Below are 24848 nucleotides of genomic sequence, written 5' to 3' on the forward strand. Positions count from 1 at the left end.
CGACAATAATTTCAGGTCGGGTTGGGTTTGGGTTTAAGACCTTACTTCTAGTTGGCAGGTATGCATTCTTAATGTTGTGGAATGATTAATGATAACGGCAATTAGTCAATCATTATTATTAACGATATTATAATGTATTCTTTATTTTTTCAATTGTACTAGAAAAAGTGGCTTTAAGGTCTTTACAAAGTTCTTTAATTTGGCCATGAAAAAGCTGTACAAACCCTGTATAATGTCAGTTTGTTATCAGGTTGTGATTGTTAGCAACGGGGTTAAAATAGGGGCAGTCACTCACTAAAACGTGTACTTTTTGTACGGGCACTTAATGATTTACATGTATGAATTATAGGCTAAATTTAAACCGATTTTTATAAGAATTGATCATGTATTTAAAGATAATGGCCATATCAATTATTTCTCGTGGTGATCCCAAATCATATTTTTTAAAAATTCCAATAACCCATTACTGTTAAATTATTTTCAGAACTGGTCTGCAGGCTACATCGTTGTTTGGGTGCTCCCTGCTGAAAAGATAAGCCCTAAAAAGAAAGCTTTCAATATAATTAAATAATAACAGTATACAATTATGATAATCACAATTATCTCTATGAATTATTTCCTGCTTATTTCTGCTGTAGTCTTTCATTGTTCCTGGGAGTGCTGTTTTCATTCGACCATGGAGGCCATTATCAGATATACCTGATGGGTATCTGCCTGGCAACAAGTTGCAGGAGCCAGAACAAAGTGGAGAAATATGTTCACCTACTCCATTACGTATTATTATTTTTATGTAATTTGATAATTCAGGGTAGAGACCTAAGAACGGGGGTATTACTATATAACAAGGGCTGCTTAAATTAAATAGTTATAAAATCCCTGAAATTTAAGAATTTAAAATTTTCAAACCTGGTGTCTCCTGTTTAAAGATATATAATTGTTATCAATTTGCATCTATTCAATAATTTCTTTATTGAGCTGTCCTCTTTCTTATTTACGTATAAGCTTATCTGTCGTATTTGTTCGTCTCCGCCCACTACATCCGTGAATGCGCGCGCACTCTATGGGTCATACGAGGTGGACGGAGAGAGGCGGGGCCTTGTTTTAAGGTGGGCGGAGCTTCCCCTTCTTTTTCTTATTTCTAGTCCACGTATAAGCGCGGAAGCCCCCACAGGGCAATCACTTTGCGTGACTGTTCCCTCTCAAAATGGAGACCGATTCTCGTTTCTTTTGTCCATTTTTCGACGGTTTTTCTTTCTTTTCGCCTATTGTCGGCCGCGTACTGGCTGAGGTAGTAGTTTGTGCTGTTGTTTGGGTTGTGACAGTGCCCGCTATGGAGATGACTGCGCAAGCTACTGCCTTGCTAGTGCTAGCCTCGAGCTCCTTGCCGGGGAAGAAGAGCTCCCTTCCCGCCTTTTCACGCCATTGCCAGGTATAGTCCTTACACGTCAACTTTTCTATTTTCAAACGCTTATTCCGTGTCATTTTTGTCCCTCAACTATATTCCCTACACGTGTTTTTTTTTTCCTGTGTGTGTAAAAATAGTGCTGTATCACGTTGGACAAAATAAAATCGTTCACTGACCGTTGGAAAAAAGGACTCCCGTGTTTTCACATTTGTTTTATTTTTATAGAGAAGAATTTGAAACGGGTCTCTAACTCAATTGAGTTGGGGGTCGCTAGAGCTCGTAGGGTTTGTTCCACACACACACACACAAAAAGAATCGTTAATAAAAATGTTCCTCAGCTTCAAGGGACATAATACAATATTTAGCCACTGGGTGTCACTGTATTGTGTAATGCAACCAAAAGTCCTATGTAGCGCAAGGAAGAATGCCAAGTGAAAGGCACCTTTATTGTTTATTTTACCCAGCCTTTGACAAAATATTGGAGGGGGATGGGTATCAATAAAGTTAGATGGAAAATTGTGTTGGAAACACGGGAAAAGAAAAAAATGGAATAAGACATAAATCAGAGATGCTTTTTGCTCTTTTACTCTTTCATTTTTACTCTTCCACTTTTCTTTGTTCACATTTGTCTAATTTCATTTTCTATTTCTTGCAGTAGCTTCTCATCTACTGTCCCTTTTTCTTTTCCTTTTTGTCTTCCAGTCTTATTTCCCCTTTTGCGTCTTCAATGAACTCTCAATTATTCTTTAATTTTCTTATTTAAATCTACTCTTTCATTTGTTTTGTTTTTTTCCTTGCATCTTATTTTTCCTTTCTAAAATTAACAAGAGTCTGTCTGGTCACTTTGAGCCCACGTAGTTCCTCCTTAGTGCTTTGTAGCACTCGTTTTCGGTCACACAACACGGTGACATCTAGTGGTTTGATGAATGCACACTGTCCCTTTAACTTTCATATTAGGATGGGGGGGCTCAAACTCTCATCGGGTGTTTAAAAAAAAATGGGAGGGGGGGATAGTGTGTGATTGATGCAGCAGGGCAGAATGCGTCTGGCGTGGCAGAAGGCATGTAGGTCAACGGCGCTGTTGCTATGTGGAAACCAATGACGTGGCTCCCCACAAACTACATCTGCTGCCTTCACGGACAGTTTGGCTTTTTTAAATATCATTTTCACAGCCGAGCTGTACTTGGTTACAGTACTTATTACTCTACTATATAATATAGTTTAGATCAGAAGTGGGTCACTATCTGAAGTCGCAGCCTGCATTGGGTTAAAGAAATGGGGCCCGTCCTAGAGACCCAAATTTTCTTATTGATGAATACATTTGTGCAATCATCTACATGTAATACTTTTCTACTTTGGTTTTGAAACGCTCTAAATTAAAGCAATGTAAAAGCTTCTGTTTCATGCACTAAATTTTCCCAGTTTCGGAGTGGGCGCCCTAGCATCTAGGCTACCGAGCTGGTTAATGTGGGCCAAATCCTTTTTTGGATCATATGTGTGATACATTTAAATTGAATTGTGTTTTAGTGTGAGCTAAATTGTTCAATGACCAACGAGTCACACATTCTTAGGTGATGTACTTACCTGTTGTGCTTAAGTATCATTTTTTAGAAAAGCTAAAAAGGATCACCAAATATTTACCTAAAGAATGACTCTTCAGCTTCCTTCTCAAACTGGTTGAAGTGTAGCATAAGAAACATCCTTTCAAAATGAGAATAATATTGCCTCCTGGTGGTCATGTTTTGCACTCGTGGATAAGCAGTTAGGCATTAGAAACGTTCATGGGTGATTTCATGACATAAACGAGAATTATTTGTGTTCAAGAGCTGGCGCTGCACATGCAGACTGACATTGTCTTATGATGGCCACACGCACACCAGGAATAGCTGGGATTTACAAACAATCACATTTATTTTACTCAATTCTGATTTGAAGATGTTCACCAAAACAATGCCGAGGGGAAAATTATGAATGACCTCAGCACCTAAAATGTCTAGTCTGACAGGCGCATTTCCTCCGCCGTAGAAAATAATCCCCGTGTGACGAGGCAGCGGGCGCAGTCAAGCGAGGGCAGCCGCGAGACGGTGTTTGCGTGCAGCTGTTGGCGTAATAATCTGATTATTATGCTAAATCTGGACAGCGTTAGCATGTGACGGCTGCCGCGTCCTCACTCGCCCTGCGGCCTGCCGGCGGAGGTCACGTAGGCATCTTCAGGGGGGCTTCTGTCCCCTCAGATTAGAACCGGACCCTCTCAAGACCGAACCACATGATTGCCCTTCCTGCAAGTACAATGAACTAAACAATCTTAATGAAAATAAATATTTTTATGAAAGACTGAGTTAAAAAAGTAGAACCAAATGAACCTATTTGTCGTACTTTTATTGAGCTGGGCAGGCAAAAAAACCATCAATAGTTTATGCTAATCATTTGATGTGTAAGAGGTGAGCGAGTAGTTGCCCAAAACTATTTCGTGTGGCACTGTTACTAAATACATGGATTGTTTGTGTGCTTGACTTTTAATGTTTTCGATTGTTTGAAAAGTGATTGTATTTTGGATGAAGCGCTTGTAAATGCTTGAAATAGTTAACATGTTTCTTAGGTTAGGTGTTGGACTATAAGCTTAGGAGCTTGGGTTTTAAACGTCATTAATGGTTCCAATTTATGATCGGGGTCAGATTAGAAACTAAGGTCTTGGCAACTCATTAGGGTATCAAACTGAATTTAGGGTTTTGAAGTCGGAGCGGGAGTTAAAGCTAAAGGGAGGTGTAGGGTTGGGAACTAGAATTTGAGCTCCTTATTTGTGTTCTAAACGCAATGTAGGGTTTTCAAAATGGGTTTAGATACTAGGGTTTGGGGTCCAAGTTAGGGTTTTATATCAATTTTAGGGTACTGAAATAAGGTTAGGAGCTAAAGTTTAGGCTCCCATTTTTTTTTTTTATTTGTGCAGGATTTTTTTTTTCATTTAATGGTAGCTAGAAAAAATGAAATTGGCTTTGAAAATCCTTAAAACGTGCTCAAATTTGTCCATCAAAAAGGTGTACGAACACTGTATATACTGACACCTGCGGGATGGTGAAAAGCACTACAGGCGCCACCACTGAACAGAATTCAGGACTGTATCTTTGCAAAATCAAATTCTTGGGCGTTCCTATTTTACTACAATATACAAGATTTATAATGTTTACACATAATGAAAAAATCAAAGTAATGTTTTTTTTCCTTTGTTTTCTTTGCACTTTAGATAAAAAGAAAATTATATTCCAATGTTTAAGAAAAATAGCCCAGGTAGAACGCATTGTCGCTCATGCGCATCTAGCGGCAGGGGGCGGAGAGCAGATGGCCTTCCAGGCTCCCGCTGACGAACACGTCATCTTTGCCTTTTTTCAGTTACGGTACATACAGCTACGCTTACTGTTGTAAGCAAGACAATACTCATCCATCAAAAACGTTTTAAAATCAAATGTGACTTCAAGAGTCTATGTTGTGGTCAACATTAGGACCCAGTTGCTCACACTGAAAGGAATATTCTTTGCCGTCAACGTGGCCGCCCGTGTAAAACAAACTTACTGTAATTCAAACGCATCGTCCCAAGAGCCCAATTGATGCTCTGGTAGCAGTTTCTTAAATCAATATTAAGCAATTCTCAATAAGAAATATGAAACAGATTTTACAAATCTATTAGCAAAAGCACAATAGAAATACAATTGTCCAAATGGCCATAAACCTGTCAAGGTTCATTTCATAACCCCCCACTTGTCAACCGACCGTCAAGAACAATACAATTAGCTTTTATGACTGGTTTATGTATTCATTTATGCAAACGGGGAATGGAATAATGATTTATGACAGTTATTTTTGCATGCATTCCTTAAATGTGAGGTATTCCTGAAATGATTTTATCAGTAAAGATTTGTGAACTGTTATTTATGCAAATGAGTTGGTCATAAACCATAAATGAATTGCTTTTTTGGACATTTTTATGACGGGATCAGACTCGTATCAATCGCATTGCTCTTTGATTGTTTGACAGGTGGATGATTATGACAGATTGTGTAAAGCTTTGTATATCCCTCAAAATTGTCTCGCACTGGATCAGAAAGAACAATGAATGCTCGCCGTTGCAACATGATTCAAAAGCTCGTTGACTTTTATAGGGTAGACCGGGGGTCACCCACGAGCAGCCCGCACGTACCAGGTAACCCTCTAAAAACCACCCAACAGACAGGTTCCCAAAATACTTCAATGACGTGTATTGTGATATTTTAGGAAATCCCAACCGTTCACCATTTTAGCCCACTTTAAAACTACTAACAATGACATAATACCATAGTAATAACATTGATATACATCTGTAACGTACAAACTGAATTTTGTGCTAATCAGTAGCAAAAAAGGTTGCGCTCACCTGATTTCCAAAGAAAATACTTTCAATCGACTTTTGTAATTATAATCCCCCTCTTTCTTTTTGGATATAACTTTCACGGCTAAAAGTCATGTTTATTTGTATAGCCTTTAATCACAAGGAGTCTCGAAGGGCTGCACAGACCAGTTTGTTTTTTTTTCTACAAAAAAGACATTGGCAACTTATTTACATACATGAAAAATATTCAGAGTACTACTGGATAATATAAACGTCTTAGACATGGTCAGACGGTGAACAATCCCACTGGAGATTAACATTTCCCATTGAATGTCTTTTCGTATTGCTGATGCCAAAGCAATCCTTTTAGGAGGGCAAACACACGATTACTGAATGGACAGTATATCATGGCCTTACGAACCTTTTCAAACCAACTCCGTCAACAGACCAACTTAACATCTTCAAATGAAAGAAGGAATGGTTTCGATTTGCCTTACAACCCAATCAGCTTTTTCTATTCCTGATCCAAGCGTTTGATGGTTCAAACATGTAGAGTGGAATTAAATAAAGATCCTAACCCTTAGCCCTTACTTTTTAACTGGCTTGCATGAGAGTCCAACCACTCTATAAAAAGCTCCTAAAAATGATTAAAAGTCCTTTTAGGAAAAGTTTGGGCAAACCTCTGATTTTGTCCCAAAGCTCATTGCGTCCCGGGGTCCCAATGTGTTGGTGCGCGGTTTCCATCTTCAGTAGAGCGTCTCACAATGCGCCAGGGGGACCACAAAGACTGAAATGTCGTCCCCGGATCCCAACCTGTCCCCTGAGATCCTCCAGCCGCCGTCTTTGAGCACGCCACGAGCACGCATGACCAAGTCCTGGGCGGCCATCGTGTACCTGATGTGATGACAAAAAAAGCAGTCAACACGGTATTTTTTGTGTGATTCGGCTGTTCTTAAAAAAATGGACCGAATCCTGATTGAGGCCATTCGACTGCCGTTATGTTACAGTCCTGTAAGGTAGGCTTCCCTGGGATACTGCGACCCCACCTTATAAAGTTTTCACTTTATGGTGTTGGTCCGTATGAGGAGTTTCCACTCTACGACCCCTGTCAGATAAAATGATGTTCTGCTATTGGTTAGTGTCACAGAATCATGAAAATGCTAAAATACTATTGACTGAATTTCCTCCCACAATGCCTTTTTCTCTCTTCATTCAGTTAATAATCTTGTGTGCTATGTAAAGACTTTTCAAGTCAACGTTTCTATGGTACTCAAGTCTTTCGATGATGCCAAATAGAAGCAAAAATGATGACCAGGGAAGCAAAGCACGTGATTATTAATACAGAGAAACAAAAGACAAATGGCTATGTTGCATAGGTGTTACCAATCAATCAATGATAAGGAAGATTATTAAAAATAAGAGGGCAATTAAAACAACAGTCTTCTAACCGCATTGAGTTTTTTACAGCAGTTGAAATTTGAATCGGCCGTCTCTTCCCATCTTGGCATCCACTCGCGACTCAACCGGCTCAAGTCACACCAAAGGGAAATATAATTTCATCTCCTATGTATTTCTAATGGTATCTAATCATAAAGTGACATGTAGTACATATTATAAACTATTTTGTTAATGTTTTTACCTTGGGTAGCAAGGCTTTTGAATGCAATATTGATTACAATAGACTTCTATTGCCACGCTATGCGAAAATTTCACTTTGCGATATCCACTTGAGAACTGATTCATGTCGTATCCTGAGGTACACCTCTCGTAATGCCCTATTTCTATTGGGTAATACCCTTCAATAGGGACCACGCTTCATAGCAAAATGCCGTAACGCAAGGGCAAAAAAAAAGCCACCAGAGACAGACAAATTGGTGTTAACAAACGTGGCAACCATTTCAAGCATTTACAAGCACTTCAGCCAACCTTAATTCAGGAATTTCAAGCACCTGTACGAGCCCCGCATATAGACAAGTCAAACTAGACGCGATGGAAAATTGTACTGGCCTGTGTCTGTTGTCGGGGTGGCAGTTAGACAGGAAGCAGGTGACAGCCTCCGCCACTTCCTGGTTGCTCAGGACGTCCCACAGCCCGTCGCTTCCCACGACCAGGACGTCGTCAGAGTCGTGTTGGAACTGCGCCAACGGGTAAACTTTCACCTGAGGAAGCGTTGTCGCAAGAGTTCACACTTAGGAAAATCTGCCATATTGCCCTTTGACTGATGATTTCTTTCCGATTAATGAGTTAGTTGGGGTTAGCTTTGCTAGGTGCAACTCATTGCCAAACAAGCCCAACTATTATAATCATACATTTTATTTCATCCATTTATCACCTCCCAGGACTTTGAAAATAACCAGATTCTTTATATATATAAAATATATAAATTCTGGGCCAACCAGGAATAGTCTTTTGTTAGCAATAGCCATAAACGTGAAATTTGATTTAATTCATGTCACTCAACAAAATCAATAAAATACCATTTGTGTTTGCTCTCACTCAGTGTACTTGTGTGGTTCTCCAGAAGTATAGACTTACACTATACATGGACAGATACAATGGTTGCATCCACTAATTATATATATATATATATATATATATATAGTGAGTAAAGCAGTTTGTGTGTATTATCAGTCTCTAAACTAAAAATCCCACAGTGCTTTGTGCCTTGTGTTAAGCTATAGCAGGGGTCTGATGTGGTGCCCCCGAAGGACAGTTGAGGTGCCTGGAGACCTGTTTTGAAAATGGCTCGCCAGTGCTGGGTCATTATGAATGCCTAGTAAAATTATGTTTTCGAATGGTTGACTATTAAACCCTTAATAATTGCACAATGTGCAATATTGCACAACCCTTACGATGCCAACGGTATCACGATAACACTGTAACATCCCACATGCCGACATTTCTTGTGTAAATACCATGTAAATTATAACTATAGCCTTATCCCCCTTGTTTTATAACCTTATGTTCTCTGTTCCTTTATCTTCTTGGCTCATACCTTACTGTGAATGTGTAAAACTGGAGTGTCATGCCCAATTTCGTTGTCACAATATGTTAACCCATTTTGTAACAATGACAATAAAGGTATATTCTATTCTATTCTTAATAATTATCATGTTATGATCTTATTACCATGTTAAGTTTTTTTATTAGAAATTCCAATATTTCAATTTCAGTTCATGGGCTCCATGGACAAAAAAAAAAAAAAAAAAAAAGATATTTTTTTTTATAGGAAATACAAAAAAAATGTAAATTCTATTAACGCAAATAAGTCAAAAATGTGCAGTTTTATTAGCTAGCTCGCTGGCTACCTTTTTAGCTACGTAGCTAGCTAGCTTTGAACCATTTTGCGAGAGAGTCAGTCCAAAAGTTCGACATCCCTGCGGCAGATGGAAATCTTTTTCTTTGTGTCCAGGGATAACCACCTCGTGTTAGCGAGTCCGTCTCCTCTCTGATTCCCTTGGCTTTCGTGTCTCTGTATAGCGACGCTGAAGCCCAACGAGTGCTGGTGGAAAACATCGAAGCTCACAGGGAACGCAGTTGCTGTGTTTTGCGAAAACGTGGCTCACATTTAGCACCCCGGACGCTAACGTGTAGCCACCCGGAGCTAGCTTCATTAAAAAGAAAAAATGTTTCCGTGCTATCTAGCTAACAGGTTACATTTTTGCTGGTTATAAGCTAAATTTTGGCCTTTTTTGCCAAAAAGCTTTGTTTTAAGCTTTATCTGACGAGATGTATTTTTTACTTCTTAGCTAGCTTCTTTTTTATACTTTACCTTCGACGATAGCTATCCTTCTACCTTTTTAGCTACTTAGTGAGCTATCTAGCTAACATTTTACATCTTCTGTTAGTTATCGAGCAAAATTTTGGCCTCCTTTCCAGCTGGCAATTTGGATGACTTTTTAATCTTTTAGCTAGCTCTTTCATTTTTTTTTGACCCCTTTACCTTTTCTGGCTATTTAGCAAGCCATCAAGCTAATTTGCAACTTGGATGGGCTATATGTGTGGTAGTTCCTACTCGGCGGGCAGTTATGGAACAGACCGACGACCAAAATCGAGGGAATCTTATTTAATTACCTCAGGACAGCAAGAGAGGAAAGGCTTGATGTAGATGTCAGAGTCGTGTACTTTGAGATTGTGGTCCCCGAGACCTCTGGTCACGCCGATGGTTGCGAGCACCCGAGCCTGAGCACACAAACGCAACGTAGACGCACTCGTCAACCGAGAAAGACTAACTTTGCGACGCTACGCGAGTCCGGCTCACCTTCTTCCCCTCGCCGTAGATGAGAGGAAACTTCAAGTCGCCGTCTTCGATGGTTTTATAGGCCCTATAAAAAGAAGGTAGGACGTTTTCTCTAAAAGAGGGGTGGGAAAACGACATTCTGCTTGACAGCCTTAAAATCGGTTAAGAACACTAACGTTCAGCCCAAACCGTGTTTCGAATTGCAACTAAGAGCTTTAAACCTATTCTGGAACCTTGGATTCAGTTTAGAACCGCAAAATGGAGCTCAAACCCCAGTTCCTAACCCTACACCTAACTAGCTGTAAATCCAAACCCCAACCCTATTTCAGAATCCTAAATTCAGTTCAATACCCTAATAAGGAGCCTTAATCTTAGTTTCTAAACCCAGCCGCAATCTCATTTTGAAATAACAGGTTTGAAACTCTTACTTTTAAATTATATGTGCAGTATATGGTGCAGCTTTGAATTTCAGGAGAACCTGTGTAATGACAATTAAGAGGTTCTATTTGAAACCTATTTAAAGGCCAAAGCCTAGCACCTAACCCTAGGCTAAGAAACATGGCAAGAATCTCAAGTATTTACCAGCAAGTCACCAACATTTCAAGCACTTTTCAATAATTGAAAACACAACAATTGCAAGCATTTTCAAGGATTTCAAGCACCTGTACGAATCTTGAATATTGGACACCAGTATAGAATGCCAGTTGGTTATTTTGACTATTATCCATCGTTAACAAGATTGTCAATATCGGCCAATCATTTTGCTGTTCTGTGATTACCACACATGCTTTCCTTACCTAAGAGATAAAAAAAAATAGGGCTCAGGGAAAGCCTTTTAAAAAGGTATTTTGACACCAGCAGGGGTGCAACTAACAAGCCATGCAGGGAGTGCTTACCTGTGCCACCATCCTGAGTGCAATTTTCTGTATTTGTAATCATTTTGTCAGGTCATCGTTTTATTCATCCAGATTTATAAAATGCCAAATGAAATAAGTTTGCATTTTGAACGGTTTTGAATTTAGTGCCTGAACAAGGAATAATATATAGGTATTGCCAATTGTTTTGGTGCCAGTTTTATCCCCAGTGTCCTTCCTCTTTGTGGCCACACCCTCCCAATGATCATTCATCCATCATCTGCACCGCTTATCCTCAGTAGGGTCACGGGGGTGCTGGAGCCCATCCCACCAACTACCTTAAAGCAGTGGGCAGGGGACACCCTGAACTGGTTGCCAGCCAAACACAGAGACGGACAACTCACTCGCTCGTTCACACCTAGGGACAATTTGGACCGGTCAATTCACCTGACATGCATGTTTTTGGAATGTGGGGGGAAACTGGAGTGCCCGGAGGAAATCCACACAAGCACGGGGAGAGCATGCAAACTCCACACAAGGAGGTTGCTGCAGCTGGACTTGAACTCTGAACCCCTGCATCGTGGCGCTGCGGGCTAACCACACAGCCGTCCAAAAACGTACTTTTCATAAAACATTGTCTACAGTCAAATCCTGTAAATGTCATTTTTAATATGGTTATCATCTATTCATTTCATAGATAAAGATATTTATCATATGCCATGCAAAAGCTGAATTTGGCTCTGTGTGTGTGCGAATGGGTAAGTGTGAAGCACATTGTAAAGCGCTTTGGGAGGTCTTCATTGACTTCAAAAGCGATACAGAAATTAATTCTTGTTTTTTTTCAAGTTTTTTTTTTTCAAATGTAGTGCTTAAAAAGGCATAATGTATTACTTTTCGTTCAGTCAGAGTGTCAAAATCTAGTTGATGAAGTTGCCAAAGTGTATATATATCTATATCATATCAATTAATCATATCCTTCAGTTCCGATCCTTCGTCAAATTGTTTTGAACTGAATACGGCTGAAAAGGTTTGCCCACCCCTACTCTAAAAGCAACATTTTCTATTCCCTTGCATCATACAACTTGAATCCATTTTCGAAGAAACAAAAACTCAACCGTACACCCTTTTGAAACCCTGTTTATACATGTATATGTTTATTTTCTTAAAAAACATTTGCAGTCCCCCGAGGAAATGCAAACCGTTCCCCACTCGGGCGGGATTTACGACGCTGAAACGGGGAAGAGGGGCGCAGTTCGACGCATGCGGTTTTTGGGCCCAGTGCCGATTCGATGAATAATTGAGAAGCTTCGGAGCGGCTGCGGGAAAAACCTCTGAGAACATTTTGTTTCACCTTCTCTGCCTGGCAATCCTGCATTTTTCCATCCTCAGCTACGGCAGCAACGGCAGGGGTCGGGAACCGTTTTGACTCAAAGTGCCATAAAAGCAGAACTATTTGGATTTATTAGAGAGACACACCATCTTTTAAAACCAAATTCAACAGACAAAAGCTAATTCTTCAGTACATTTCACTGTGTGATTATTTGATTAAACCTAACAAGTAACAATAATGCCAGAGCCTGTGTCCTATATCAATATATGACTTTAAATTAGTCTCCTGACGAGGCATATTCTAAATGCAATTTGTGTCCAAAACAAGGTGCAAGCAAAGTCATTTTGTAAAAATGTCAAAATTCTGCAAACGAGAATACCAACATATTGACTCGTGCTGCAACCAAAGATTATTTTCATAATCAATGAATCGGTCGATTATTTTGTTGATTAATCGATGATTGTATTTCTTAAAGACAATTTCAGGGATCAGAATGGAGATTTTCATTTTCAGCTGAAATAGCCAGGGTCCAGGAATAAAGCAGGGCGGAGCGCCACCCAATTTTTCTAACGGCCGCCAGGGTGCGCCAGAGCAATAAAGGAAAGAGTGAGACAGTCGGATTTTGAATGTTTGCTACGCAAGAGAAAAAGTGAAAAAGTCGGAATGCCTTTGGGGTTCAAAAACAGCGGAAATCCGCGGATCCGCGGAAAATTCTGATCCCTGCAATTTGTAATTTCCTCTTCTTCATTCAAATATTGAACTCAATATTCTATAATATAAAACACTAACAAAATCCAAGGTTTTGTCAATTACCTTGACGATAAACAAGAATACATAAGCTATACATCTGCAGATATGTAAGATACTCTTTTCCTACTACCTTATCCAAAGATCATATTTTATTTGGACTTATCAAACAAAACGAAAATTAAATAGCACTGGATTTCATTTTATGTGCGTCATTTTGTTTCTATCCACAAAAATATATATCAATAATGAACGGTCTCAAAATATCGTCAACAAACTTGTTTTTTGGGTTAAATCTTTGAATATGATAAACATTTCCATACAATAACAATATATAACATGCTTAAGAAAATCTTGGCGCCCCCTGCCGAACCAAAGTGCTACTACAATGCTCAGTATCACAAGGGAATTTTGTGCACTCTTATTTGCATTGATTTAACATACTCAGTGGCCAATGAATCCCATAATAAACCGAATCGATGATCTAATGAGTTGTTTTTAATAATCAATGTCAGATTAGTTGTTGAAGCCCCGGTTTTCACGCGCTCTGTCAGTGCAGACGGTGCTGGGCGAGGTGAAGGAGTGCGCTTGCCCTGTCTAGAGCTCAGCCCATTCCTACCACCCACCCAGTCAAATTGCTCTAGGTGCTTTGCTAGAACTTTTGGGTAAAAAAGTTAGTTTTGGGTTTTTTACTGTGGCTTTTCATTATAAATTGAATTGTTTAAAGAGCTAAGAGAGTCATCATTTGATCACTATTTTTTGGTACAGACATCGAGATCAGGTAAAGTTTGTGGTTTTGAGGCACTCATTAAACCCTAACTCTTGAAACAAAACCAATTCCAGACAATTATACCTCCACGACAATAAACGTTTACAGCGCCGAGGTTTCTCTGTCGTTAATTCAGAGAAATCCCCAGTTAGCGATGGCGGACACCGATTTAACAGGCATCCAAGCACCTATAACAGTAGAGTATGGCATTACACTCTAATCTGGGTTCTGATGCTTCTATGGGGAAAAAAACAGCAAGTATATTAGAAAACCCTGAGCGTGATTAGATGGATGGATGACTCTTATAGTGACAGTGTGTAATAATTCCCCACTAGAGGTTGTTGTAACTTAGAATGGAGCTTACTTCCCTATTTTGTTCATGAGCATGGATGAATCTCAGCCAGCAACAAGACATGAAAGCTGCTGTTAATACCCTTGAGGAACAATGAAAGACACAGGGAGTGGAAAACACCTGAAGCAGCTGAAAAGAGCCAACAGAGAGAAAGCAAGTAAAATATTGCAAAAGCAAGCATTGGGAACCTCACTCACTACATTTAACGACATAAGTGGCTAGAGAAGGAAACATTGGAGACAAAAAGTCTAAATCAAGGGATACACTGTAGAAGGCAAGTGACACCAAAGGACACAGGTGGAGCAGCTAACAATAGCAGCCAGCCATAGCCTGCAGCAAAATAGATAACACAAAAGGCTAGAGAAGGAAATAATGGGAAAAAGTGAACGCATGCCTGATTGACTTAGCAACCATCACATTTGGCTAGATTTATGTTAGTTTCCTCAAGTTGTGTAATATAATTACAAATTTCTAAACCTACAGTACATTGAAATAATAAGTACAATGGTGTATTATTTAAATAAAGCATGTATTTTTTTATGTCACTATAATTTATTACAGACCGGGGCCAGAGACTCATTAACCGAGAATGTGCTATCACAATGACGGAGATGTTACACGAGTACTGGAACCAGGACATCGGTGCGAGAACCGACTAGAGACAAACATCCTCAGGGTCGCACGTTCTCCGGCTAAGCCCGGCCTCTGCCGACTTTCCATTTGTTCGCCCACGCAGAGCAGAAGCCACAGCCTGGATTGAACCCGGCAAGCTGCTGGCATGGCCCGAGATTAACACTCTGACCTGAGATCAACTCCGACCAAGCTTGGATGTTTGAAATGTATTTGCTGCCGATAAGATGCCCTTTTTACTTTTATCATTCATTTGTGGAAAATCAGTGTTACATTGTTAATGTGACCGCTGAACGCTTGTAACAAGGAAGCCCTTTGAATTCCCGGACGGTACTTGAAATGCCAGGGTTGTTGTATTTTGATCATTGAATGCTCGCAACAAAGACGCACCTTACATTCCGGGACGGTGTTTGGAATGCCGGGGTTGTTCTGTATTGATCATTAAACGCTCCTTTCTGGACAGTACTTGTGATTCAGAGGTTGTTTTTCATGGCCAAATTCAAGCACTTTTTAAAGGCTTTCAAAACCAATTTTTCCTACAGTACCATAAAAGAATACATCTGATATGAATCCTGTATTTTGCAGAGCCACAACTATATCTTCCATTTACATATGTGACTTTTAATCTTGCCTGTACATTAATCTAGACGTGATTTTTACATTATTTCACTGATACACATTTCAAAATGCACTGCTTAGGAGTAGCGTGCATCTGTCCTCTTGAGCTCACCCTTAGGGGTGATGATGCTTCATAGGATAATGTCATTCAAACTAATGCCAACTGCCATTAATCACAAGGGGAGAAGAAATGCAATGGCAACGCAAAGCTGCCAGAATAGTGTTGGCTTCATTTCTAAGCCGGCAACAATTCCAAGCAATTACAAACACTTCACCCAAAATTCAAGCACTATCAATCCTTGAAAACACAAGATTTATTTTCAAAAATTTCAAACACCCGTACGAAGCCTGCGTTCCATTTCAATCACCACTTGCAACAAAGAAGCCCTTTGCATTCCTTGACAGTACTTGAAATGCCAAGGTTGTTCTATTATGATCATTGACAACTGACAACAAAGAAGCACTTTGCATTCCTAAAAGTAAATGATAAATCCAAAGTTTTTGACCATTGAACGTGCATTACATAACTGGACGGTAGGGCTGCACGCTTCAGCAATAACAAACAAACATGAAAAGTACTTTTTTTGTGCTAGTTGTGTAAAAAGAAAACAGCGGCCTCTTCTAGGGAGTTTTGTTATAGGTGCCGTCCGCTCACACATGGCTACAACTGCAGTGTCTTGCGATCACACAATCGCAATAAGTCACATCGCGATATGGATCGGATTTCGGTTAATCGTGCAACCCCACCGGACGCTACTTGTAATGCGGAGTTTGTTCCATTTTGACCATTGAACACTTTGTATTCCTTGACAATGCTTGTAAAGCCGAGGTTTTTCTATTTTGATCATTGAAAACTTGTAACCAACAAGCGCTTTGCATTCCCAGGTGGTACTTTTAATGCCAACACTGTTGTATGTTGATATTTAATACTTGCAAAGGAGAATGCTGTACTTAAAATTCCATGGTTGTTCTATTCGTGGTCACTGTTTGGATCCGTGCGGTTGGTCTTCTCCCACGAGGCGAATTAAGTTACTGTTCCCTGATTTCCACACCCTTTTACGGTTGGTTTACTTTGTGCATCTTTGGAGAGTCTGAATACAAAAGGGCTCCGGGGAGAACTTTAGAACTGGCTGGATATTGTGCTTCTTAAAATGTCGCACGATCCTTCCTCCGTTATTCACCCTAAAAACTCGAAATTATTTGCTGTCTTCTCTTCTTATCACGAGTGTCTGTTAAACTAAACGTATCAACTACAGAAAAATAAAACTCTTGTGAATTGTTTCCAGATTAGCAAGTCAGCATGGGTTGATTTTTCTTGCCTTTTTTCAGACAAAACTCACCATCCTGACATGGTGAAGTCCCGGTACAGCATCCTCTTCCCGACCTCCTTCCTCTGAACTCTCCTCGGGAACTCCAGATGCGTAAACTCGTTTCCTAGTAAGTGGGGCTGCATGTAAGCCTGTCGGTAAGAGAGTCAATCAAATGTCATTGTTCTAATAATACTTTGGTGTAGAGGGACGAGGCATTTGGGACTGGAGACGGCGAGGTGTTTTTCCGACCAGGAACTGCAGTCGCTGTCGCTCCGACTCCGGCGTGAACTCTCTGGACATGGGGATGACCTGGCTGCCTCGTACGATGACAGCTCTGAGATGGAAAAGTATGCGTCACGGCTTGCCAGCCTGGACATGAAGACAGATTCTTATCTGGCATTTTAACAGGCTCCAACAAAGTCGGGTTGAAAGAACCTCAATAAGACTGTTTTTACTTGGTTGAAATTAGTGTTTTGCGCTTTTGGTGGACTAACATTAGATGAAGTAAACACAACAATACCGTTTTTTTTTAGCTAAATTTGACCCGTGTTGGATGGGCTAAACACCACCCAGTTCTAGACGTACAATAGACTATCGGAATAGGACATGTGTTCTGAAGTGAGAGTCAAAGTAACATTGCTGTATAGTGGGGGATGGAAAGCTACAGAAATTAGCTCATGAATTATGAAACCCTGTTACCCTAACATTAAAATAACGAAATAGTATTGTAAGTAATGTATGTAATATGCATGTATTTTATTTTTTACAGTATAATGTATGTTTACAAGTAAAGGAAAATGACTTTATATTTAACTTTGACATGACATTAGCTGGTACAGTGGAGTTCGTTGGTGGATGCAGCGGGGGTGGGGGTGGGGTTTATTGAGTTAAAACAAATTCTAAAACCTCCACGAGCAAAGATTATAATTTCCTCAAATTTCCTCGCTTCAATCACTTCCTTATTGGTAATATTGGTCCAGATCAATATTTTTCTGCATATTCCTCAGTGAGGGTAACGATGCGCATGCCTCCTTCGTATTTCCTCATTATCTCAAACTTTGTTCCCACTGTTGTTATCTTCTTGCTTCAAGCATTAGCGTCACTGCAAGTCTCGTGAGCTCAACAAATTAAGTATATTACATGAGATTCTTAACTGAATGGAGAGAGAAATCGGGCATATGGGAAGGAGTTCAGACGATAACATATTGACCTCTTAGTGAAGCAATCATGCAAACCAATAGCAGACAGGCATCATATATGATGTCGACCAATAGCAGACAGGCATCTTAGAGGCGTATCTAATCATATGCACAAACAACGCAGTTTGTATCTTGTTACTTTTTTGGGTACAGGAAATAATTTATTGTCAATGTTGTATGATAGCAGTGTTCATTTTACCTCTGAAAAGTGATGGGTCCCAGGGACTCGCATGCTCAAAAACCTATGGGTCCCAACAGAGATCTATGAGTCCCCAAAATTTAGTGTTATCGGGGTTGAAATTATAAATCGGCGACAAATATATAAATCTATAGATTCATTCAGTTTTAATCATCACAGTTAATTGGTAATACAAAGCAGTTATCACTTCAATATTGTGAACTGAAAAATCTGTACACTATACAAAATAATATTGCTGATTTATATATTCTTGCAGTTTTAATCATCACATTTAATTGGTAATACAAAGCAGTTATCACTTCAAATTTTTCAGTTCATATATTCTTTGTGGTTTGCTGTCCCGCCATAGTTGTAATGCCTTATCAAGGTCCAATCCATTATCATCCTCCTCATAGCGTAACCAGGAATATAAATGAGTCCATTTTGGCAGAAAAGTCCTTTTCTTGCTCGGAGTATTCTTTTGTTTACTTTCTTTTGTCGAATCGTTCGCTTCAAAACACATGTTTTCCTTGCCTTCGCGGTCTTCTGAAGAATTTCTCCGCCGTTTTTTCGAGCCGGAATTATTGCCGTTATTACCACTTTCTGTGTTATGTTTCGACTTCTTACCGACACTGAAGAAATTACCAATTTTTTGTTGATTTGCACCTAATACCAACTGTTTTTTCGGAGGCATACTTCTCTTTCACTCGACAACCGCCACAACAATGACGTCATCTCGAAGCAACGAGATCTTGTTTGCCGAGATCGGCACGAGACCAAAACAACAATGGCGGATCTGCCTGACGAAAAGTTTGGAGTGCGGTAAATCTTTGTTAAAAAAAAAAAAAAAAGTAATCGGGTGATAATGACAATTTGGTGTCAAAAACGTTGCGTTGACGCACGTTGATTTGACCCACTGCGATTGGCTGGCAACCAGTTCAGGGTGTCCCCTGCCCACTGCCCGGAGATGGCTGGGATGGGCTCCAGCCCCCCCGCGACCCTAATGAGGATAAGCGGTACGGCTGATGAGATGAGATGATTTGACCCAATGCGTCCCCAGCCAAAATGATGCGTCTAGGACGCAGGCCAACGAGAACACTGTGATAGGGAAAAATTTTGTAGTGAGGGACCCAAAAAAAGGAGGGGATGCCGTACCCTGGAGGTCTACAGTATACCTATTGTCTAAATGTAATGGTTAACATTGAAAGTAGCTTTGTTTGATCGTACCAGTTAAGCTAGTGTTTAATGCACTCAAATAAAACATTTTAATATTTGAATTTGATGCGCGTCGTCTCACCTGCTGTCACCTGCGTTGCCCACATAAAGCTTCCCTAACACGCACAGGACCACCAAAGCAGTGCAGCCACCGGATGTGTTGTAGACAGAACGCTCTTTTTCTATTTGAACATCCTGAAAATAAATAACGCAAGTTGTAAAATAATAATTTGATCAAAGCCCAGGCCAACTGGTTGGCAGAGAGTAAGCCAGAGAGAAAGAGGGATGCATCGATTCGATGGTGGCATGACACAAACTATTCTCAGTGAGATGCAGGGGAATGCAGGGCAGGTGTCTGGTCACAGAAGAGTATAAAAGACGTTATGATATGAACTGACATTAAAGATCTCATGTCAAGGGGTGCCGGCCAATCAGGGTGAATTTTGGCTGCCCCTGTCCGCTACTACAGCGCTCCTGCGCAGTCGGCAAGCAGACACAACATGATTTTGTGAATTCTGTACTGATAACGGTGTGGAAAACGTTCGTGGTTCTTGTTTTTGTCATTTTCCCTTATTTTTTTTTTTAATAAAAAGGCTTCAACCGTGAGGAAGTGAATTAGCGATAACAGAAATGTGAATCATAGTTTTTTTTAAAGACAAATAGCAAAAAAAAAAAAAAACCATAATTGTTACTATTCGGTTTAATTAATCAGCTTCTTTGTTTCCAAAATCAAACAGGCCGATTGTGAGAAAGTATAAAAACATTGTAGGGACGAGTATATTTCAATTTGGTTCGGGGCTTCGTATTTATGCCACAACAGTAATATCTGCCCCCAAATATCAATTTTGATTTATGATTGGTCAGGCTGCTAGAAATCAGAAAGGAAGTGATCAAGAAGGAAATGATATTTACAGTTTCGTGATTTGGAAACAGTTGCGATATTTATTTATAGAACAAGTAGTTGATGCTTGGATTTCCCGGTTTTCTTTTTTCAAAAATATCGCATGAAAGAAATTCCACAGAGAGCAATGTTGACACCCTGCACGATAAATCAATAGAACACGTTGTTGATGTTAGGATTTTCCTATTGTCTTATTTCAAAAATGTATCACAATGAGAAATACATTATCTATGCAATTCAATCAAGAAAACATGCTATCGATACTTGGGTGTTCTTGTGTTGTTATTTGCAAATTATACCAAGAAGAAATCTCAGACGGTAATTTCGGCACCCTGCACAAATAAATATAAAGGACATGTTATTTATAGTCAGATTTTGTTATGTTGGCACTCTCCCAAAAAATCCTAAAAAACACGCAATAGATTCCATTATAAATGATAATTATAGTGGCATAATGAGTCCATTCATCATGGCGCAAGAAAATGGAATCAAGCCACCAGGACGGCTTTTCAAGTTCAGATAAACCGCAGACTATTACCAAGTTAATTAGCCTACATTTGTGGGATGCTAATGAAACCCCCAAAAAACACCCTGGGTACTTGTCCATTAATTAAAATCATAATTAAACTGTCAATGATTTGATTAAAATAGCAGAAATGTGATTTAACCCGTTCACGCTGTTGACTTGTTGCTATTGATGTTTAGGGGTTTTATGCACTCAATACTTGATTTCAAATTCGGTATCCACTTTAATCGATGGTCTCGAACTCAAAACCCGTGGCCCATTTGAAGCAAGTGAGATTATAATGTGGGCCCCTAACATAATACAAAGGTATAATGTTAGAAGTTTGATATGGATGTCACCCCCGTGCAAATGAGTTAAGCAGGGCTCAAAATTCAGACGCCAATGATTGAGATAGATGTCGGGCAATATGCTAGGTACTTTCTAGTTTGAGCCATGGCAGTACGTGCAAATCACAGACTACAAGTTTAAGAAATAGATTATTCCATTCATCATTTTTTTGCAATCAAATCGCAAAATATTGAATTGAATTGAAAATTGGAAGGGGCAGGGGGCCGGATTGGCGAAGGAGTGCGCCCCACTGTTGAACTGAAGCTTGAAGTGTTGTGGAATGTGGATAATAACTAATAAGTATGTAGCTATCTGGTGAAGGTCGTGGAATGACGTTGTTGCAGGCAGTCACAAGCTGATATGCTGAGGGAGCCGAGGCGGGGCAACCTTCACGAGATATCTTAAATTTATTTGAGAACACTATAAAAGCCAATGTTGAACGTCTGGAACTTTGAACGTGTCCCTAATGCAATAAAGAGCGTTCTCTTTTTGCCATATCTCCTCTCTGCGTATATTTTGGGGAAGCGCCCAACGACGTTCTCTCCAAAAGAAGGACAATGGATCTTGCGCGTAGTGTTGTCATTGTTTGCATCATTTTGTTGGTCTCCACCCATGATCACGCAGGAAGGTCAACCATGTTTCTGTTCCTTGATTTCTTCACCCTTTAGTCTACTTGCAATGAAGAATGCTTCCATTTGCGGTCAGTTTGTATAACCATGATCATGCAGGGAAGCCGTTGCAGTTTTCTCAATTTCCACACGCTTTGGAATGGATCTAATTTATGAAGTTTAGGAGCTTTTCAATAAAAAGGCTTCGGGTAGGCCTTGCCTTGAGAACCGGCTGGATATTTGGATATCTTCTGGGTTTGTACGGTCCTCTCCAGTTATCCTGGAAAACTCAAAAGTAATGTCTGCGTCAAACTATAGACCTATTCTTTCTCGAGTTTTGGGGGATCTTATTTTATGTAGAAAACAATATATGAGAACAGTGCATTTATCTGAGTTTTTCTTGAGGCCCAACCTCACCTAGACCACCAGTAACACGAGTTTGTCACCTCTCACTTAAATGATTCGCAACTACGGGGATATTTTTATTTCATTAAATCCAAAATAATCATAACACCGGGCCTAATGTCTTTAAATTAAGCACCTCCCAAAGATCACAATTTATTTTCTTTCTTGAAGGCAGTCAAATATATGGTGTCCTCTCTAACATCTAAAGATGATGTGTAAATGTGTCCTTGAACCTGCATGAATTATGAATCCCATAACTCGCCATACATATTTATCCTGGCCGCATAGGCCACATCCTTCAGGCAGTCTTTAATAATAGAAACATCTGCATAAACATCCACAACTTCCTCCCCTAGGATAAACAAGATGTAATAAAAAAAAATACTCGGCCGCGTCCAGTAAATGGGAAAATGTTGATGAATGCATTGAAGGCAGCAATACAAAACATCAGGATTGTACTGATTTAAAATACTAGCTCAAGAAAATTTGAAGGATAACATGGCTCGTTTTGCAAAGTACCTAGATCTGAATAATAATAATATTTGGAAATCGGAGTAGGGCGCAAAATGAAACCAAGGAGTCTCAAAAGTAACTTAACATTCATTTTCTTTTAACACCTGGAATTGCGAGGCAATTCTCTGAAGGGGAAAAAGGTACTGCGTTATCACATTTCTTAGCCACAATTTGGCGAGTTAATGGCTGAATGCTGCTATCTAGCGGCCAAAACAGAGAACACGGCGACGTACCATAGGTTCATTTTTTGGACTATAGGCTGCAAAATTAACATTTCCCTATGGCTGGAAATTGTTCTTATTTTGAACTGTTTCATCTCATTTTTAATTTATTAGCATTAATGTTAATAATATTAATTTAATTCGTTTATTATAAATTAAATATGTATGCTGTGAAAAAAATGGCAATGCCAATTTTAAGTACCGGAATTTATTTTAGTTTTTCAGAAAATAATACTGTTTTCCTGGAGAGGGATGGGCGCCACCAAGTTGTACTTGCCCAAGACACACCACAGGACATGGTGTCCCTGCGACCCTAGTGGTTTAGGGATCAACCCACCCACCAGTATTCCAACATACAGTAAGAGAGGAACATAGTACCTTAAAATTATAAAAGAAAAAAATCGATAAGACTGTGAAATAGGAATAATGATCCTTTAAATTTACAATGAAAATTACTCCAAGAGATACTACCAGGGTAAAAAAGTAATCCCCTAAAATGGCAACACACCAAAACAAGACTTTAGATTTAAGAGCAAACAATATCACCCCCCTAAAAAATTCTCACATGAACAAAATATTATGCTATTTGAATTTTAGCAATTTAAATTGTTTGAGTTTGTATTAATTTACTAGAAAAATATGGTATGAAAAATATCAATATATTAATTATATATGTATAAATATAATATAATGGGAAAAAAATAATCCGTTAAAATCATTCGAGTAAAAACTAGTTATGATAAATTATGAAAAATAATCTTTTAAATGAAAAAAAAAATTGACAAAGACGCAAATATATATTTTTTCCGCCTGTATTGTAAAAGATTAAAAACCACAGGACAATAACTACCATGTCTTTGAAAGCGTTCTCGATGGCTCCGACAACCAGGCTCTCGTGCGTCACTTTCTTCTCTGCGAAGAAGCGCACCTGGGGTGCGTTCGGGGACTCGGGGGCCCCGGCGGCCCCCCGCAGGGAGACTGCCCTTGCGAGGGCCCGAGAGTTCAGGTTGGTTTTGAGGTGCTGCCGGTGCCAGCCGACCGGTTCTTCACTCAGGCAAGTGGGTGGCTGGAGGTCGGGCGTGCACAGAATGTCGGTCACCTCCTGGAGATGCAACGCGATGTGGTGTTGGAGGAGGCGAGACGCCACCACGGCCGCCCCGCAGCCAGCGTGGCCATCGAAAAGGCCCCAGTAAAGGAAGGTCAGGTCTTCCGAGGTGGCCTGGTACACAAACACGTTAAATCTATTTCAGCGAGGTCACCAACATGGTGCATGCAGGCACCAGGTAACCCACTGGTTCTTAACCGGTTTGACTTGACACCATACCTCCCCAATGACGAGCTGCAACCCAAATCAAGAAATCTCTTCCACTTCTCAAATGTACCCAAGGAAAGGATATTGCAGATTAAAGTATTAGAATAGCTTCACCTATTTATTTAAAACAAACTCACATATGAATGACCCCTTAAGACTGCTTTAATATAGCCATAAACCTAAAACGAAATACAAAAAAATAATAAGGTGTGTGCACAAAACAATTAGAAAATAATTATTCAATTATGTAGTTGATCAAGATAAGTACACTGGTAAATAGTATTTAATGTACTTTCCTGCAACGCTTCAATGGCAGGCACACGTAGACCACTTCGGTTTTTCAAAATTGTTTCTCTTTTTGATTCGATTGTTGTCGTTGTTTTCCACTTTTCCTTATCACTAATTTTCCTGGGACCTATTATGAGCAGAAAAAAGAAATAAAACCAACAAAATGAGATGCGGTCCTTCTCAAATTGATTGACGGTCAAAGAAGAGATCGAGCAGGACATTATTGCCATCTACTGTTAGGGAGTGTAATTGACACTTTTTTCCTCTTTTTTACATTTTTTTTGAAAGGGCCAAGGCCTGAGACCCACTGAAAATGGATCAGCGACCCACTTTTGGGTCCCAACCCACCAGTTGAGAAACAATGTCCCAAGACCACTCAAGTAGCCCAGGGATCAGTCCTTAAAACAGCCCACTGTGATCTTCTAGGAAATGTCACTGAGGACCTCACATGGACCCTCAACACCACACAGCTGGTCAGGAAAGCTCAACAGCGATTGTAATTCCTGAGGAGTCAACTTCTACAGCTGCATCGAGGAGAGC

General features: G+C 39.8%; 1 protein-coding gene and 1 long non-coding RNA gene across 5 annotated transcripts in view; one reads left to right on the top strand and one right to left on the bottom strand.

Annotated features, from left to right (window-relative positions):
• The first annotated feature begins 1153 nt into the window (after positions 1-1153).
• LOC148363048 (uncharacterized) lies at positions 1154-24763 on the top strand. 3 transcript variants are annotated; one of them, XR_015850955.1, is made up of 4 exons: positions 1154-1429; positions 16635-16742; positions 16819-16962; positions 24597-24763. It is a non-coding gene; the product is annotated as an uncharacterized LOC148363048 (long non-coding RNA). The 3 variants fall into 3 exon arrangements; XR_015850956.1 differs by lacking the exon at positions 24597-24763 and having other exon boundaries at positions 1164-1276; positions 1350-1429; positions 16819-18198; XR_015850954.1 differs by lacking the exon at positions 24597-24763 and having other exon boundaries at positions 16819-18198.
• The window catches only part of ppm1h (protein phosphatase, Mg2+/Mn2+ dependent, 1H), a 40338-nt gene continuing 21117 nt past the window's right edge, over positions 5628-24848 (bottom strand). The window contains exons 3-10 of one of the 2 annotated variants that reach the window (XM_088340645.1): positions 23559-23927; positions 19290-19402; positions 16865-16949; positions 16646-16764; positions 10027-10090; positions 9840-9947; positions 7773-7924; positions 5628-6659 (exon numbers count right to left, since the gene is read on the bottom strand). In XM_088340645.1, the coding sequence (XP_088196771.1) occupies positions 6512-6659; positions 7773-7924; positions 9840-9947; positions 10027-10090; positions 16646-16764; positions 16865-16949; positions 19290-19402; positions 23559-23927 (1158 nt within the window). In that variant the 3' untranslated portion in view covers positions 5628-6511. The other variant, XM_088340646.1, reaches the window with a different exon arrangement.

This window comes from Urocampus carinirostris, chromosome 7 (assembly GCF_059441175.1).
Source record: "Urocampus carinirostris isolate Australia breed hairy pipefish chromosome 7, RoL_Ucar_1.0, whole genome shotgun sequence".
NCBI classification, from domain to species: domain Eukaryota; kingdom Metazoa; phylum Chordata; class Actinopteri; order Syngnathiformes; family Syngnathidae; genus Urocampus; species Urocampus carinirostris.